The 19,648-nt window shown below is 43.7% G+C and overlaps 1 protein-coding gene across 5 annotated transcripts in view; it reads right to left on the bottom strand.

The window, feature by feature from the left end:
* The window catches only part of VIRMA (vir like m6A methyltransferase associated), a 354,442-nt gene that overhangs the window by 236,124 nt on the left and 98,670 nt on the right, over window positions 1-19,648 (bottom strand). For all 5 annotated transcript variants that reach the window (XM_033933183.1, XM_033933184.1, XM_033933185.1 and 2 more), the window contains exon 10: window positions 7,179-7,333. In XM_033933183.1, coding sequence (XP_033789074.1) covers window positions 7,179-7,333 — 155 coding nt within the window. The remainder of the gene's footprint in view (window positions 1-7,178; window positions 7,334-19,648) is intronic.

Here is a 19,648-nt window from a genome sequence, read left to right as displayed (position 1 = left end):
AGGAGAACTGTTGGGCAGAAAAGGGAGGGACGGAAACAGAGAGAGAATTATTGGACATGGTGGTGGGAGAGAAGTGAGGTAGAGATGCATGGGTGCAAAGAGAAGGGGGAGAACATGCTGGGCCGAGGAAGCCTCCTGGATATTGGGGTTTTATGGGGGGATATTAAAATAAGTGCCAGATTGGGCCTGGGGGAGAGCTTATGGGGCAAGAAACAGAGGACAGAGAGAGAGATGGTGGGCAATGGTCTGAAGGGAGAGAAGTTGGACCTGGGGTGGTGTGGAGGAAGAGGGAAAGAGATACTTGAAGGGAGAACTGTTGGCAAGAGAAAGGAAGAAATAGTGGACCTGAGGAAGGGAGGCAGGCAGACAGGGGGGAGAGATGGGATGGAGGGCAGTTGGGAAGAGAAAGGGAGAGAAGTTGGATCTAGGGATGGCAGGGAGGGAGAAATGTTAGGCCTGTGGATGGAAGGTAGAGGATGGAAGGCAGAGAGAGCACAGTTACTTACCGTAACAGGTGTTATCCAGGAACAGCAGGCAGATATTCTCTACATGTGGGTGACGTCGGGGCTCCGTGGATGACGTCACCCACATGTAGCGAATATGCTGCCTGCTTGCCCTTGGATAAATGCAGCATCTCTCTTTTTTTTCTCCATTTCATTGTTCAGCATCAAGGGGGGGGAAGAAGAAAAAAAACAGAAAAGAGAGGGAACAAAATGTTGGACCATGGAGATAGAGGAGGAGAGATGGAACTATGGAAGGGCAGGAGGGAAGAGATCTGGGATAAGATGATGCTAGGGGATGGAAAGAAAGGGACAGGGAATTATAGCCTGACCAGTGGAGAGAGGGACAGGGAGTTATAGCCTGACCAGTGGACAGAGGGAGGGGAATTCTGAAAGTGGTGAGCCATGTGGATGAGGTCAAAAGGGAGATGACGAGTGAGAGAGCAGTGAGTACAGTGGTAGAAATGTGGTAATGGAGAGTAGATAGAAGGGAATAGGAGGCTGGGAAAGGAGTGAGATGGGAAATGGGAGAGTTAGGGACTGAGAGAAGATGGAGAATTGAGAGGTAGCTGAACATTTAAAAAGAAGAAGGGTGAGAAAGAAGGCAAGATTTGAGTGGACAGAGGCAGAAAAGTTAAGAAAGTTAAGAAAGCTGAAAGGAAAAAATCAATACTTTGGAGATAGGCATAAGAAGGAAATGGAACGACAGGAGAAAAAAAATGGACAGACACTGGAAAGAGAATAAGTTGAAGATAGAGAAAAATCAGAAAGAGAAACTGGGACCAAGATGATGGAAAAACAAAACATCCAGACAACAGGGTAGAAAAAATTGTTTTATTTTGAATTTATTAACTGGAATATGTTAGCTTTGGGATATGTGCATCACAATTATTTTTATATTCAGTGGTATAGTCATATACAGCTGATTTGGGGGAGGGACTGGAGCCCAAAATTAGTGGAAGGGCACCAAAGTTTCTCCCCGCCTGAGTGCAATTTATAAATACTTGAGTTAGTGGGGATTCCCAAGCCCTGCCACCTGAAGACATCTTCCTCTAGTCTGGCAACTCAAACTCTCCAAGCTTTGCAGCCAAAGGCAATATCCTCAAGCTGCCACTGCTTTCATGCATGCATGAAAGCCAAGGGAGGGGGAAGGGAGGAGGGAAGGCAGCAGCTCTGCAATATTGCTGCCAGCTGCAGAACTTGGGAAGTTGGAAGAGGAGGAGGTGGCTGTCAGTTGGTGAGGCTTGGGGATTCCTACTAGCTACAGCAGGGGAGATATTCATTTTGAGGGAGTCTAAGCTCAAAGTGGGAATTCCAAAAAAGCAGTAATATTTACTCTGATTAAACGATCCTCCACGTGCGCTGCTGACAGCTGATTCAGCATCCCCGCTCTGATGAGGCTCACCTCTGAAGAGGCTCACCATAGCTGTAATACAAGTGAATGGAAGAACCAGGAGCGCTCATCCCTGCTCATCAGAGTGGGGATGTGGAAGCCTGTGGCTGCTCCCACTGTCAGCGGTGCACATGGAGGGATCACTCAGTCAGGGTAAGTATTACTGCTTTTTTGGGTTCCTCTCAACAGTGTCCCTTTAATGAAGGTTTATTATTAGATATATACATCTTCTATATATTAGTGATTGCAGATTTGGGACGTGCTCAACCTTTTTTTTGTTCATCGGCTAGTGTTAGTGTTTGTAATAGAAGTGAATGGGAGAACCAGGAGCGCTCATCCCTGCTCATCAGAGTGTGGCTGCATTTACCACTTTAAGATCCAGAATCGGCCTCCAGTCTTCTGAGTCTCTTTTGAGCACTATGAAGTATAGAGTATCTGCCCGAGCCCAAGTTTTCTTCTGGTATGGGCTCTATGGCTTCCAGATCCAGCAGCCTTTGAACCATTGCTCTGACTTTGGCTGCTTTTTCCGGCTTCCCAGCTGGAGAGTACAGAGAAAAGTCCAGGAGGGGACGAAAGAACTAAAGCCTTTATAATGTCCAGCACCCAGTAGTCTGTAGTGATCTCTGCTCATGCTCCTCAATAGATTGATAACCTCTCTCCGATGCATGGATATTCAGCTGACAGCTTGGTGCCATAACTACTTCTTGGGAGTTGTGGCGGAGTGGTATCCTGAAGATTGAGGGTGCCTGGCCTGAGGAGTCCACCACACTTGTTTTTAAGCAAAAATGATATGTTTTGAAGCAGATAGTCTTTTATTTTTAAATCAGGAAATCCAAGATGGCTCAAGGAAGCTAAACTGGGTCCAAAAAACTAGCAATTTGGGGATTTTAGAGGTAGAGGAACCTGACTAATCCCAGAAACAAAAACAAACAAAAACACCCCCAAATATTTTAAATACCCCCACCCCTGATTTTCAAGCTGTCAGCCTATTACTGCAGACAGTTTACAGGAAGAACTTCTACCTCAATAAGCCTGTAATCTGAACTACTCATCTCTTCAGACTGCCTCTCAAGCCCAATGAACTGGCCAGAGACCTCAACTGGACCTCACGTATGCAAACAAGGGGAGGAAAGCAGTCAGCACCAATCCTGGAAAAATCATCACGTAGCCACTCTACTTGTGCTTAAACCCACTGAGGATGAACCTGGGTCAGGTTCTGCTCCAAAGAACTTTTAGTACAGGCTGTCCAAGTGGGTGCACTACAAAGCACTCTGCCCCTTAGAAGCAGACCCTCAACTTCAGAGTCTGCACTCTCCCACAGCCAGAGATGTCCCAAGATTGGGATCCTCTGCAGCACCGAAAAACCTCACAAACACTCAGCAAAAAAAAAACAAATTTAACTGAAAATAAAACATGAGCAGAAAAGACAGGCTCCTACCAACTCACTTGTAGAGAGACAACTGAGGAATTGGAGGACAGCCCAGAGGGATAGAAGGTGAAGCAAAATGTGTTAATGTGGCTCTCTACAAGAGGGGAGTTGACTATCCACAGGTTCAGGAATAAAGTGTCTTGTCGTACTAGACGTGATAGTTACAAGATTAAATATTTCACACCATGCCATGAACCCTCAAGGGGTTTAATAGATTATAAAATATATAGCATAATATAAAATCTTATGATATTCATCCAGCAAATAGAAAAAAATAGTTTAAAACCCCCCAAAAAACTATACATGTTCAAATTTAGAACTGCACAATAATTCATAAAGCTCTCCCCAATTGTCTAAAACAACCCAATACACCTAACACTTTTGTTCAAACCCACATTTCTAAAGTCCTTTCTCTACACCAGCATCTATCTATTTAGAACTAGATTTAGAATTCTTCCTTTAAGGTCTCACTAAAAAGTCATGTTTTATAAGATTTTTCACAAAACAGTGTCAGCAATCTTAACAGGTTCGATAATGTATTTCAGACAGTAATATGCTTAAGCCTTCTGACTACATCTAGTTCACTATGTCTCTAACTGATGGCACAAATAAAGTAGCATTCAAACTTGATCTTAGGGCCTGGAAGATGTGTTATCAAAGAACACTCAGTCAACTTGGATCTTGATCATGCAGAATTTTAAACATCACTCAGCAAAAAAAGGAGGGTGAACCAACAGTCTAACAATGTATCAAAGAATAGACTCCAGAGGATAAAAATGGCAATTTATTGATATAAATAAAAAAGGGCACCCTAAAATAGGCATTGACAATAAAATTTCATACAGCAAACTACTTATAGTAGACTTGTAAACTATATGGGACTTGATACGGAGCCGTGTTCAGAATAAAACGCCTACATCAGGAGTCACAAAGTCTAATTATAGTTACATACAGTTAAAAATAATGTCATTGTTTCATTTACACACAAGGCAAAAGAAATGCATACGCCTTGCCAGTGAAACAAGGTACATTAGCAGCACTTTGGGCTCCTTTTACTAAGGTGTGCTAGCGTTTTTAGCGCGTTCCAACCATGTGCTAAATGAAAAATACTAGCGCAAGCTCTATGGAGGCGTTAGCGTTTAGCACATACGGTATTGTAGCACATGTTAAGTGCGCACTAAAACCGTTAACGCACCTTAGTAAAAGCAGCCCTTTATTTTCAAACATCATTGGTTTGAATATTATTCTCCAGTAGACTGGCCTAATATGAGCACGATAGTCAACATTAATATGAAAACGTGTGATTTTCCCTCACTTTCTCAACTGCTCCAGTCGTTATTTTTATTTCATTTATAGCCCTATTAAGTAGGCAGGCTACAAGAAAAACACTTGAAATCCCATCTCACTCCAGCAACAGCACTTCCCACCAATCCTGCTTTTATCTCTTTCACCTTGCACCAACTAAGTCTGCAGGTGGAGAGTAGTACTGCACTGATGCTTCTTCCTCCTCTTCCTGCTGAGCTTAGATTTGCAGTTTGAACCATAGTTAACACTATTACTGGAAAAGTTCAAAAACGAGACAGATCCCAGCAGCAGGACATCAAAAAGTGTATATATGGCTTAGGCATTGTAAGTCCCTTCTAGTTTACTCAAATAATAGAGTTTTTAACAGTTATGTTTTTTAAGCAATTAGTCTTTTAAGTAATAAGGCACAAATTTTCATATGCAGCTTTTTGCACTTTCATGGCCCGCTGATTTCAAGTTTTCTTTTGCTCCATACTGCATTCTGCCTATGGGGTGTGACACAAACATGTTTTTAATCACGCTACATTTATTCTTTTTAAATGATTAATCCATGGAGCTTTCAAATCACTCATCACTTTCTAATAGTTCTTGACACACTTTTTTGCACGATATTCACCATTAAAGTAACATTCATACACCTCAGTGACACATTACTTGCTCCGTTCTATAGGACCCCTGATGAAGACGTGTTGTTTGAAACACGGACCGTGTTGGGTCCTTTTATCTTTCTAAGGTGGTTTATTTGTGCGCAACAAATTGTTTATTGGAATAAACATTGCCTGCATCTTCTACTGTGTTCTGCAGTCTTTTCTTGTTTTGTTTACAGCAGAAAGTGTCATTGTACCACTATTCTTCTCTTCCATTGCAGGCCCAACTGGTCAAAAGCAAATGAACAAGAAGGGCAGGGAAGGACCCATGAGGAGATGCAGCAGACCAGATCAGTTAGCTTAGCGGGGTTTAAATAAAGGTTTGGATAATTTCCTAAAAGAGAAGTCCATAGGCCATTATTGAGGTGGCTTGGGAAAATCTATTGCTTATTCCTAGGATAAAATTAGCTGTTAAAATTAGATTAATTGCTATTCTGACAAAAACACCTATAAAAGCAGTGTACAATAAAACAATAAAAAGCCCATCATAAATACCATACAATATATAATACTAATTCCATGGGTGACCCCCATCAATTCTATGGCAATGAGTCAATTTTGTAGGCCTTATGGCAGTCGTGGAATCACAAGAGATCAAGGGCCCTGATATTAGCTCGCTTTTAAGGGAAACAAAAACTGCTTTCATGCAACGGGCACTCCTGAAGCCCAATTGCATACTGTCCAGGCCACTTTTTTTTTCCCCAATAAAAACAACTTTCTGTCCAAAAGACAATCGTTTTACCATCTTAGAAAAAAAAAAAAAAAAGAGAAGATGGATAAAGAATAAAAGCTATCAAAATAACTAGAGTAAAATATTTTTGAGCAGTGGTTTTTCTGCATCAGACTTTCATTATTGTATTTGAATAGTCAGCAGAGAACAATTAATTCTGTTTTAGGACTGACCTCTTTGAGAACATGCCTGAAAATTAGTTGAAATCTGAAGCATTACCCTGTGCTGTGGAGCGTCTGGTTAATCTTGAAGAAAATTCCAACCCAGCTTACTCAAAATCTTTGGCTAAAATTAAAGTTTCCTTGATCATATAGTCACTATTACATATTAACCCCAAAAAAAGAGAATTACTTTCAAAATTCAGAATTACTTTATCTGACATTATAGTCTTTTTTGTTGTTTGTTTGTTTTTTGTTGCTTTTGGTTTGGTGTTTTGCTTTGTTTGGGGTTTTTTTTGGGGGGGGGGTTTGATCAGAAAAGTTCTGCAAGAGCCCCCCCTAACTTCCCTGCAAGCTAGGCAAGAAATCAAAACTCAGAATTCAAAAGGTGTCACAAGGTCCCAACTTTTACAATTTAATATTAGTTCAAAAGTTTTTCTTCCATTAAGATGGTACAAAACACTATGTTTAAATAGTGTAAATCCAGAGACAGCATATTTCTAAGTAAATTAAGCTTGAAGCGCTCCTTCAAAAAGTAAGCTTTCAGAAGAGTTACTAAAAACCAATTATTCACTGGATTGTTTCAGCTTCTTCACATCAATACGTTTTTTTTCCCTTATGTGCCAATGAACTGCTTAACAAGGCAAAATCCACTTTGGAGACCAAGAGCCATGTTCCAATGCTCATTTCTAAAAAGCACAGGGAGAGAGTTTTGATGCATCAGAACAATGTAGTCAGTACCTAGTTCTCCCATCTGAAGCAGAAAGGTAAACACTGTCATTATGTAAAAGCTCCAAATAATGCCTTTGTAAGAATCAGACAATGTAGACAAAGATGTCAGGCGTATCCTTCAGAGCTGAAAAGAATCTCAAAATCTTCTCAGTGGCTTAACTTGATTGCATGTATACAAAAGTAGAGCGTCATTATTTACCTCACTGGAATGCAACAAAATACAAGTGTTTCAAGAGTCTAACAGAAGGGAAGGCCCTTATCTTTTCTTTATGCACATTAGCTACCTTGCAATTTGGCGTTATTTTCATCAGCTTTACAAAGTTTCAGCAAGGGTGCAGCATACTGTTCCAGCATCTGAATATCACTAGAAGACTGAACCACCAGCAATACAAGCATGCAGGCATAGTTATATGCCACCGACTTCTTTGACTTTGAGTCCCTAAAAAAGAAACAAAACCATATTTTCTTAAGATGGATTCTCTAGACTCTTGATGGATCAAACAACTTTCTCAATGCTGAATTACTCATTTTGGTTCAGTAATAAAAACTTTTATTGCGTCTTACTTATGGTCTGTACTCTACCTTAAATATCAGTGGACAACAAATAAAAACAAATGTGTGAAATTTTCATGCACTATAACATGGTGACAGGTCAAAAGCGCGCAAGGACAAAGGCGCGCCGACAACCGAGCACGGACAACTGAGTGCAGGACTTAATTGCGCCGAAGAAAACTCGTATTTTAAAGGGCTCTGACGGGGTGTGGGGGAGGGAACCCCCCCACTCTACTTAATAGGGATCGCGCTGCCTCACGCTGCCATGGGAGGTGGGGGGGGGTGTAACCTCCCACATTATACTGAAAACTTAACTTTTTCCCTAAAAAACAGGGAAAAAGTTACGTTTCCAGTTACAACCCCCCAAACCCCCCACAATGCCAGCGCGATCTCTATTAAGTAAAGTGGGGGGGGGGGTTCCCCACCAACACCCACCGTCAGAGCCCTTTAAAATACGGTTTTTCTTCAGCGCGATGAAGTCCTGCACTCAGTTGTCTGCGCTCGGTTGTCGGCGTGCCTTTGTCCTCGCGCGCTTTAGACTATGAACCCTATAACATAAAGGAGTAACAAGGCAGACAAACTTGCCCACTACTTATAAGTTGGCAGTATATCTGAGCTCTAGCTTACTAAGGCTGGGGCAGTGGGGGGGGCGATCTGACCCAGGTGCATGGTGTTGGGAAGTAGTAGAACAGTTACAGGACTGTTGGTCCATGTGCGTGCAGCCATCGGCTCTGCTAGTCCCTGCACCCTCTGACTTCAATTTCTTGTTCCAGGGTAGGTGAATAGCAGAGTCAACGGCTGCGTGGACCATGGCCCCACAACCTCCCCTATTGTCTGGAGGAAGGGGTGCTCTGACCGGAGAAGGAGGTACTCCACCCTGGTTAGCCAGCAAGCAGGTTATGCCACTGTATTTGAGGAAAGAACAAAGTTGATAATTTGAGCAAAAAACTTGAGGAAAGAAATGAAGGTGGCAGGGTCATAAGAACATAAGAACATAAGCAGTGCCTCTGCCGGGTCAGACCACAAGTCCATCCTGCCCAGCAGTCCGCTCCCGCGGCGGCCCAAACAGGTCACGACCTGTCTGTATCACCAGAAGGGGCTCCTTTGCCACCTTGGTTTCTCATTTAAGTCCTGTCTTCCTATCGAAGTCCTAACCCTCCGGTCTTGCACATGCACGACCTGGTTTGGTTTCTATACTCATTACCTGATTAGCTTTCTATACTTGTGTTACATCCCAGCTCCTCCCTCAGTATCCCATGATCCCTTTATCCTTCAGGAATCCGTCCAATCCCTGTTTGAATCCCTGTACCGTACTCTGCCTGATCACTTCCTCTGGTAGCGCATTCCAAGTGTCCACGACCCTTTGGGTGAAAAAAAACTTCCTTGCGTTTGTTTTGAACCTATCTCCCTTCAGTTTAAATATGGGAATCAGTATGCTCATTTACCTAGATTGGCATTGAACCAAGTAAAAAAGAAATCAAAAGTGATATGGATAAGGAGTGACTTCCTGCAGGCAGGGGTGTGATATATCTTAAAATAGAGCAGTATAGACCAGGACATGGAGTTAAAAAAAAAAAAAAAAGCACCCTAGAGGCTAAAAAGAAGTACTACTATGGATAACTATTAAGGACCCCCAATAGATTAAAAAAAACCTTTTCAAACTACAGTAACAAGGAGACAACCAATGCCTTAACACCGAACTCAACAGCGAAACACTCTCAGACTACTTTGTTAACAAAGTAGACAAAATACAGTCTCACCTTGACTCTGCCATGCTACAGACATCATCCCTCCATGACTCAAGACAAAATAATTAAAACTACAACTGGGAACCTAACTCACTTCAAAACTGTCTCTCACAATGACATCGCCAAGATACTTGACACTATTCACCTCTCCGGCTCCAACCTGAACCTCTGTCCACCTCAACTCCTGGTGGCGGTGAAAGACACTTTTGTAAACTCCATCCTTCCTCTCATCAACACCTCTCTACAAACAGGCTTAGTGCTCGCAAACTGGAAGTCAGTGGTCATCAGACCGATCATAAAAAATACCACACTCGACCCCATCTTGCCTGGCAACTTTAGACCCACCTCTAACCTACCCTTCATCTCCAAGATTCTGGAAAAAAAACAGTATTAAACCAATTGTACTCCTTCATTAACAAACAAGGAGCTCTATCCGCCTTCAGAAAATTCCACAGTACTGAAGCCATCCTTCTCGACATTATCGGCAACTGCTGGAAACTCAAGGATAAAGGTAATGATGTCCTTCTGATGCTGCTGGATCTCAGCGCAGTGTTCGACACTATTGACCATCTTCGCCTCATTGAATGGCTCTCCAAAATTGGAATCAGAAACTTTGCACCATGATAGTTCACCTCTTTCCTGAATAACAGATCCCAAAGTGTTCTGCTCAATAACGTGCTATCGAAACAAAAACCAATCAAATACAGTGTTCTGCAGGGGGCTCTACCATCCCCCCTATTATTCAATCTCTACATTAGACCTGCCTTAGACATTGCCCGCAAATATCAAATATAGATTCACTCTTTCATGGATGACATCTAATTGTACCTACCGCTAGGAGAAGCCCGTGACACCCAGATTGCGAAACTCCTAAACTGCCTCTGGATGTCTGTCAACAAATTACAACTAAATGCTTGCAAGACAGAAATCCTTTGGATCCCCAAAGAACACTGCGATCGCACCTGTCCCTCACTGTGCTGGGACTCAACTACTATAACTGCAAAAGACCAAGTGTGCAGCCTAGGAATACACCTTGATGGCAACCTGTCATTTTCCGAGCATATCTCTCATAAAAACAAAAGAATAGCCTTACTGGGTCAGACCAATGGTTTATCAAGCCCAGTAGATTGTTCTCATGGTGGCCAATCCAGGTCACTAGTACCCAGGGCAGGATTAATTCGTCGAGGGCCCCTAGGCACCCAAGTATACTGGGGCCCCCTGCCCCGCCCCACCATGCGTCCAGGCAGAAACAGGAAGCTGCGTCAGAGGGAAGCTTTGGGCAAGCAGCACTGCTTGCACAATTACAATTCCTGTTGCCTTTCTTACCCGCGTTTCTTGCTTGTCTTACTTTCCGTTGATGGGGGGGCCACATTGCCGATTGGGGTGGGGCCCGCATTGCCGATCGATGCTGGAGGGGCCCATCACCGTTTGGAAAAAACAATGTTGATGCCCTCCTTCATCGGGTCCTCCTGACCATTTCGGGACCTAGGCACATGCCTACTTGGCCTATTGGTTAATCCTGCCCTGCTAGTACCTAGTCATAACCCAAGGAGTAGCAATATTCCATGCTACCGATCTAGGGCAAGCAGTGGCTTCTCCCATGTCTTTCTCAATAACAGACTATGGACTTTTTCTCCAGGAAACTGTCCAAACCTTTTTTAAAACTACCTATGACAACTTTGAAAAATAAGGAACTACTTTTCAGAGTCCGACTTCGCCCAACTACTCTATGCCTTAGTACTCTCCTGCATGGATTACTGCAATGCGCTATTCAATGGTCTCACGGCGAAGAACGTATATTTTTTCCAGTGTATTCAAAACAATGATCAGGATTCTAAAAAAAACTTCCATACCTGTGACCCTATCTCCCAGGCTCTAACATTAGCTCACTGGCTGCTCACAGCCAAGTGTTGTGTTTTCAAGGGCCTGATGCTAGCATTCAAATCCTTGCATGATATGGCACCGGGTTACATGATGGCTAAGCTTCCTCCAAACATGCCGAACTGGTCCCTCGTTCCCAGGATGAAATATGCCTCAAAACGCCCCCTGGTCATGCCCTGCAACTGCAAACCGCCAAATGACATCCCTACTCCCACTTCATACCGAGACACTGGAGTCAACTGCCCCCGCAAATGAGATCCCTTGAAGGACTCCTCAACTGTAGGAAAGCACTAAAAACATACCTCTCCACCTAACCCCCCTGCGCTTGACTGATGGATTACAAAGAAATGCATATTGATACCAGAACCCAGTATGTGTCACGTAAGGAAAATCCTGCACTGTAACTATGGCAAATTCAACCTGTAAACTGTCTGTGTGTGTCTATCAGGATAAAACTTGTACTGTAAAACTTGCACTGTAAGGATAACTAGGGTAAATTGTAACGGTACTATATATTATGTATATTAGTATTACCCCTAGTATAGAAACATAGAAGATGACGGCAGATAAGGGCCATAGCCCATCAGGTCTGCCCACTCTACTGACCCACCCCCATGTCTACTATCCTAGGGATCCCACTCCTGGTGACAGGTTCCCTTGGCTTAACCCTCTCATTAGGATAAAAACTTGTATCGCAAACTTGTACTGGTATTATGGCAAATCCTGTGTACTGTATACTATGTTTGTTTAACCTGTAACATATTCTGAGTTCTTTGGGAACACGGAGCGGTGGATGGCCTTGTCCCCGTACCCGCAGTGAGCACTTTTTCCCCCACTATTTCAGCGGGTTACCCGCGGCTACCCGCAGGTAACAACCACCTTGTCATTCTCCATTTCCTATATCCCAACTGACGATAATGTAACAGTTGGTGTTTGTCTACGTATTCTTGCAATTGATCTAGCATTGATCTACCATTTCAATGACCTTGCTTAAAAAAGATAAGTTAGAAACTGGTCTAGAAACAGAGTATCTATAAACTAAAATTTAATTGTATAGACCAGGTCTTCAACCAAAAGGTGCTCGACTCAGTTTACAATAATGTAAATATAGTACATAAATATAGAAGAAGATTGTAATCTAGAATGGCTTAGTTTCCAAAGTGTTTAGTAAACAAGAAAGTTTTCAGAGATTTCCAAAATAAAACAAAGAGGCCTAGAATTCTAAGTGAAAGCGGTACTCATTCCAGAGCTCAGTTAGTTTGAAAATGAAAGAATGGCTGAATCTCTTGAAAATTCTGTTTTTACCCTAAGGGAAAGAAATGTAAGTTTTAATTTATTTGAACTCCTAGCGAGATGAGATCTGTGTACATTCCAATCTAAAGGAACCAAAGTAATAAAGATGCCAAAGAGAATTTTAAATGCAATACAAACACACTTAAATTGAATTCTAGACCATTGACATATAGTAATTCAGAATATATTGCTCAATACATATATTGATCACTTTTGTTGGGTTAACGTGATGCTCGTTGAGTGTACTCCTCCATGTTCACAAGTATTTCTCCTGCTGTTAATGTGTGTACTGACTCTACTATGTACTACTTCATAAATGTTATTATAAATCATATGTATATATTACCATGATTTGTACAGTTAATTTGTAAGTTTGTTAATCTAACTTATAATATCAATAAAATCTTTTTTTTTTTTAAATTGAATTCTAAGATACACTGGAAGCCAATGTAATTTCTTGAGCAATGGGGTTATGTGATTGAATTTACTCTTACCAAAAATAAGCATGGCAGCAGTGCTCTGTATCAATTGAAGTCTCTGCAGACTGACCTTTGAGATACCCAGGTACATTGAGTTACAATAATCCAACCTTGACAAGATAATTGACTGAACCAATACAGAGAAATGTTGCTGATAAAAGAGTGCTCTCACTCTTCTCAGAATACGCAGGCTAAACAAACATTTTTTTAACAAGGGACTTTAGCTGATCCTTAAATGTGAGAGATGAATCAATAACAATACCTAATATTAGCGAGGAAAACTCAATTTTCAGAGATTCTCCTGAGTCTAAGGTCACAGCTGAGGGAAGAGAATCTAACTTTGGACCGATCCTTAAGAGTTTGGTCTTAGCAGCATTCAATTTCATCTGGACCATCATCACCCAGGACCGAAGCTTAGCAATGTAATGGATAATATTAGATGTTAGATTAACAAGATCTGGATCAACCTCAAGTAATATGAAAATGTCATCAGCGTACATCAATATCTATCTATTTCTAGTTTTCCTTTTTTCAAATATGGTATCACCACTGCTGTATCTCCTTTCCGAGACCCCCCTATCAATACAAGTGATCTGTGCAGCAAAATTCACAAGTTACAGACAAGTAGTGGTGGAGGATTCTCCAGACATCGAGGCAATAAAGACGTTTATGTTCCTCCGACCTCAAAATATCACCCAGGACCAGAAGGGTAATGGTTTGATTCACATGACAAACCAACACCATTTTAGGAAGAAAGGAAGGTACCATCCAAAGTGCCACTTTCTCCTTTATAAAACTCCAAAAAAGGTTCCCGGCAATATAGAGCCTGCATTTCTGAAATGTAGCAAACCAAAGCTAAAGTCACAAGGTCCTTCAGTGTATAATTAGGTAAGGGCTCAAAGAGTTGAAACCAGCTCTGATAGCACTAGATTTAAGTTTCTGAAGTGGAATAGTTGGATGGACCGGAGGATAAATAAAGCGCATTCCCCAAAAGAAATGGACATCCAGAAGGAATGCCAGAGACCGACTCTGAAGGAACCCCCAAAAGCATACCAAAACTGCCACTTGAACCTTTAGAGAAGACAGAGTCAAACTTCTGTCCAAACCATCCTGCAAAAAGTCCAGAATGTTCAACAGAGAAACTGATAGAGGAACAATCTGACAATCAGCACACCAACTCTCAAAAATATGTCAAACTCAGACATACGCCAGCGAAGTGGACTGTTTCTTGGAATGCAAGAGAATTGCAATAACTTGACTGGAATATCCCTTTTTACTCAAACACACCCTTCTCAAGAGCCATGCCATAAGCAAGCTGAATCTTCCATTCGTACTAGCCCCTGAACAACAGATCTTCCTAGATTGGGAGACAGAGGATTTTCTACCAGGAGCCGCATGAGATCTCCCTATCACGGTCTGCACTGCCAATCTAGAACCCACCAACACTACTCAATTCTTTGGATGACACAGCCCACCGGGGGTAACGGCCAAGTCTGAATCAATGCATCCAGGCCTATCACCTGATCATCCTTCCTCTTTCTGAAAAACTGGATCCAGAAGATGCTTGCCAAGATAATCTGCCTGAACATTGTCTACTCACACGACATCCACTGCAGACAAGGCCTCAGCTCACAACCTCAGGGTCTTCTTTGACTGCTCTCTCTTTCTCCTTCTCTGCTTAGATCCAACAAACTGCTATAGCCTGTTGCTTCTTCTTGTATAATACTGTATTACCAAAATCTGACCTCTCCTTTCTGAGCACACTACCAAAACCCTTATCTATACTCTAATCATCTCGCTTAGATTACTGCAACTTGCTTCTCTTAGGTCTTCCACTCAATTATCTTTCTCCCCCTTCAATCCGTTCAACATTCAACAGAATGTATGACTTACATTCCGCCAGAACCGCCATACTCCCATTACCCCTCTTCTCAAGTCATTTCATTGGCTCCCCCATCCATTTCTGAATACAATTCAAACTCCCTGCAGCTCCACAATATCTCTCCTTATCTCCCACATGCTCCCTTCCCCGCTCCCCCCCCCCATGAACTACGTTCATCGTGTAAAGTCCTTCTTATCAGCCTCAGCACCCTGGGGTTGTGGATTCAAACCCCGCACTGCTCCTTGTGACCCTGGGCAAGTCACTTAATCCTCCATAGCTCCAGGTATGTTAGAAAGATCGTGAGCCCACCGGGACAGATAGGGAAAATGCTTGCGTACCTGATTTGTAAAACCGCTTAGAAAACCTTGATAGGCGGTATATAAAATCCTAATAAACTTATCAATACCTTTCTTTTCCATGGCCAACTCCAGACTCCATCCCTTCTATGTTGCTGCACTGTATGCCTGCAACAGACTGCCTGAGTCAATATGTCAAGCTCTGTCCCTAGCCGTATTCAAATAAAAGCTAAAAGCCTACTTTTTTGAGGCTGTTTTCGACTCCTAACTCCCACTCACTGTATAGTATCTATCATTCTCTCTACAAGAAACTTCTATCTGTCCCATTTGTTCTGTCTGTCCTAATTAGATTGTAAGCTTTTCTGAGCAGGGACCATCTATTCCATGTTGAATGTACAGCACTGAGTATGCCTTTCAGTGTTATAGAAACAATATATAGTAGTAGTAACATAGAAACATAGTAAATGTCAGTAGATAAAGACATGAACGGTCCATCCAGTCTGCCCTTAAGTTATACTCATTAAAAAAATACATGATTAGATTAACTTGTCTCTTCTTTGATATTTCTGGGCCATAAACTGTAAAGTCTGGTATTGTCCTAGGTTTCAAATGCTGAAGTTTCCGTCCAAGCTCACTCCAGCCTATCCAGCCATCCCGTTGTTTGCAGGACATCTACCATAAAACCTGGCCAGTAACATCCTCCTGTGCCATATTAGTGGAGTTCACATTGATCCCCATCCCAGCCCATCCTACACTGAATCACCATATATGGAACACAGACCGTGCAGGTCTGTCCAATACCTTCCAAGATATTGATCAATCAACACACCTCCTCGGCTGACTAGTGACCCTGCACCAACTGGCCCGCGCAATGAACTCCCCAACCAGAGAGACTTGCGTCTGTGGTGACGATCATCCACTGAAGGGAATCCAGACTCATACTACCCAACAAATGACTCTCCTGCAGCCACCATTGCAGACTGAGATGAGCCAGGCTCCTCCAACTCGTGTGAATGCTGGGACTATCTGGAAAGAACAGAGGACTGTAGAAGCCACATGTGGGCTCTAGCCCACTTCACCACCTCCAGAGACATAGCAAGGAACAAAGTAAAGACCTCACCTGCAACTTCTGGGTTCTGGCTGGTTTCGAGAAAGGAGTTCACATAAGATTGCAGAGCTATATTTCAGAGGACTGCATAGAGGTGTTCCATTTTTGTCAAAAGATTGATGAAGGTATAAATATGTTGAAAAAACGTTCAGACTCCTGAGGCAGGCCCAATTGGGGCCGAAACACGATCGTGTCGAGTCTTGACATACAATAAAGGTGATTGGATACCAGAGTCTCCTTCGATGTTTGTTCTTTCTTTTAATGCCAGAAATACTCTGCCTATCCTGGTATCAAAGTGCACTCCCAGATATTTCAGTGTCTGAGATGGCTGGAGCTGACTTTTGGCTAGATTGAATATTCAGCTCAGCAACTGTAGGACTTGCACCACTCTGTGAACCTGATGTTTTCTTAGTACGACTTCACCCAAATGAGCCAGACATCCAGATAAGGTTGTACCAAAATGCCTTCCTTCCTCAGAGCTGCCACCACCACAACCACCTTGGAAAAGGTGCAGAGAACAGTAGCGAGGCCAAAAGGAAGTCCCCAAAACTAATAATACCGTCTTAAAACAGCAAAGCAAAGGGATCTCTGATGAGCCTGACTAATGGGAATATGAAGGTACTTCTCCGTCATATCTAGGGATGTGAGTAATTCCCAGGGTTGAAACGCCAAGGTAACAGACCGTACTGTCTCTATTTGGAAGGATGGAACCTGAAGCACTCGATTTACCCCTTTCAAGTCTAGAACATAATGGAAGAAGCCTTCCTTTTTGGGGAATAGATGGAATATCTTCCCAATTCTCGCTCCTCTTGAGAAACCTGGACCACCACTCTCAAAGCTATTAGCCTCCTGACCACTCTGGCCTTCCAGCAAGCCCAACAGGGAGACTCCACAAATGCATCTGCCAAGGGAGAAGCAAACTCCAAAGCACAGCCATCCCAAACCACTTCGAGGACCCACAGGTCTGTGGTAGTCTCTTAATCTGGCACCTATGGGAGGGCAAATCCCGACATCTTCATTGGGCAGTCCGATGTGAGGCAGTCATGGAAAGTCCAAATCTCAGCCTCTTCAGCAAACCACCATCCCCTACCTGAAAGGATTGAACCCTCTGAAAGAATCTACTGTGCTGTGGGCTGCCCCCTTTACCTGGTCTATATACTTTATAGCCTCACAAAACCTACCTCTACCAGAAGAGCACATCCTATCTTCTGGGAGATGGGGGACCTTCATTTTCTAGCACACAGAAAAATATATGTTGAAGTAAGAGTAGGCAATTTATTATACAAAACCACCCCCACAATACTCTACTCCAGAGATGCCCAAATGGTCGATCGCGATCGACCAGTAGATCGCAAAGGCAACACGAGTCAATCGCATTGCCTTTGCAATCTTTTTCTTCCTGCCTCCCCGAGCCAGGCCAGGCGCATACAAGCACCGGACCCACAAGACTTCACCTTCGACGTCAATTCTGACGTCGGAGAGGAAGTTCTGGGCCAGCCTGAATTGACATCAGAGGTGAAGGCTTGTGGGCCCGGCGCTTGTATGCACCAGGCCTGGCTAAGGGAAGCAGGGAGAAATCGGCGTGATGGCTTGGGGGGCAGGGGGAGAGAAAGAAAGACAGGCAGGCAGGGGGGAGAGAGAAACAAAGACAGAAATAAAGGGGGGACAGGGGGAGAAAGACAGTCAGGCAGAGGGAGAGAGAAAGACAGACAGAAATAAAGGGGGGCAGGGGGAGAAAGAAAGCATAGTTACTTACCGTAACAGGTGCTATCCAGGAACAGCAGGTAGATATTCTCTACATGTGGGCGACGTCACCTACGGAGCCCCCCAGCAGACGTTTTCGCAAGCAGACTTGCTTGAAGACCTTCAAGCTTGCGATTGGCCCACGCATGCGCACATGCCCCTCCCGCCCAGTCTAGGGCATGTGTCTCCTCAGCGTGGCCTCAGTTCAGATAGCTAGCAAAGAAGCCACCCACGGTTGCGAGAATATCTGTCTGCTGTCCCTGGATAACACCTGTTACAGTAAGTAACTGTGCTTTATCACAGGACAAGCAGGCAGCATATTCTCTATATGTAGGAGACCTCCAAGCTAACCAGAATGGGATGGAGGGAGAGTTGGCAATTTAGGAGAACAGATTTTGCAAAATGGACTGGCCAAAATGGCCGTGTGTGCCTGGAGAAAGTATCCAAACAGTAGTGCGAGGTAAACGTATGATCCAAGGACCAAGTGGCAGCCTTACAGATTTCCTCAAGTGGAGTAGACTGGAGGAAAGCAACAGACGCCGCAATCGCTCTGACCTTGTGGCCCGTGATTCGACCAAGCAGGGAGAGACCAGCCTGAGCATAACAGAAAGAGATTCAAGCGGCCAACCAGTTAGAAATGGTCCGCTTAGAAACAGAGCGACCCAAGCAATTTGTATCGAAAGAGAGGAACAGTTGGGGAGCAGAACGATGAGGAGCAGTGCGCTTCAAGTAGAAGGCCAGCGCACGCTTACAATCAAGAGAATGCAGAGCCACTTCTCCAGGGTGAGAATGGGGCTTCGGAAAAAACACAGGAAGAACAATGGATTGGTTGATGTGAAACTCAGAAACAACCTTAGGCAAGAATTTAGGATGGGTACAGAGAACCACCTTATCATGATGGAAGACAGTGAAAGGTGGGTCTGATACCAAGGCTTGAAGCTCACTGACCCGACAGGCAGAAGTGAGAGCAATAAGATACACAACCTTCCAAGTAAGAAACTTCAAGTGAGCCCGTGCTAGCGTGGCCCGTGCTAGGGGGTTTAATCAAGCAAGCAAGGACCACATTAAGATCCCAAACCCAGAGGAGGAGGTTTAAGGGGCAGATGAACGTGGAAAAGGCTTTTCATGAAGCGGGAAACCACAGGATGAACAGAGATAGGTTTCCCGTCAATTGGCTGATGAAAAGCAGCAATGGCACTAAGGTGGACTAGAACCGAAGAGGACTTGAGTCCAGCGCCAGAAAAGTGTAACAGATAATACAGGACAGCAGATAAGGAGGCAGACAGTGGCTCCTGCTGTCGATTAGCACACCAGGAAGAAAAGCGGGTCCACTTCTGATGGTAACAAAGGCGAGTGAACTCCTTCCGAGACGCCTCCAGGATGTCCAGCACAGGCTGTGAGAACTGGAAAGAGGGCATTAAGTCTCGAGGAACCAAGCCGTTAAGTGCAGAGATTGAAGGTTGGGATGAAGTAGAGAACCTCGACTCTGCGTAAGCAGAGAAGGAAAAACAGGCAGAAGAAGAGGCTCCCTGGAACTGAGTTGCAAAAGAAGGGAGAACCACGGCTGTCAGGGCCACCGAGGAGCTATCAGAATCATGGTGGCACTCTTGGACTTGAGCCTGACGAGTCTTCAGAATCAGAGGGAATGGAGGGAACGCATACAGAAACAGGTTCGTCCAGTTCAGCAGAAAAGCATCCGCCTCAAGCCTGAGAGGGTGTAAACCCTGGAGCAGAAGCGGGGCAACTTGTGATTGAGGGGGGACGCGAAGAGA

Source organism: Geotrypetes seraphini, chromosome 2 (genome assembly GCF_902459505.1).
Source record: "Geotrypetes seraphini chromosome 2, aGeoSer1.1, whole genome shotgun sequence".
Classification (NCBI taxonomy): Eukaryota; Metazoa; Chordata; class Amphibia; order Gymnophiona; family Dermophiidae; genus Geotrypetes; species Geotrypetes seraphini.
The sequence above is the reverse complement of the archived record's forward strand: the minus strand, read 5'-3'. Positions and strand labels throughout refer to the sequence as shown.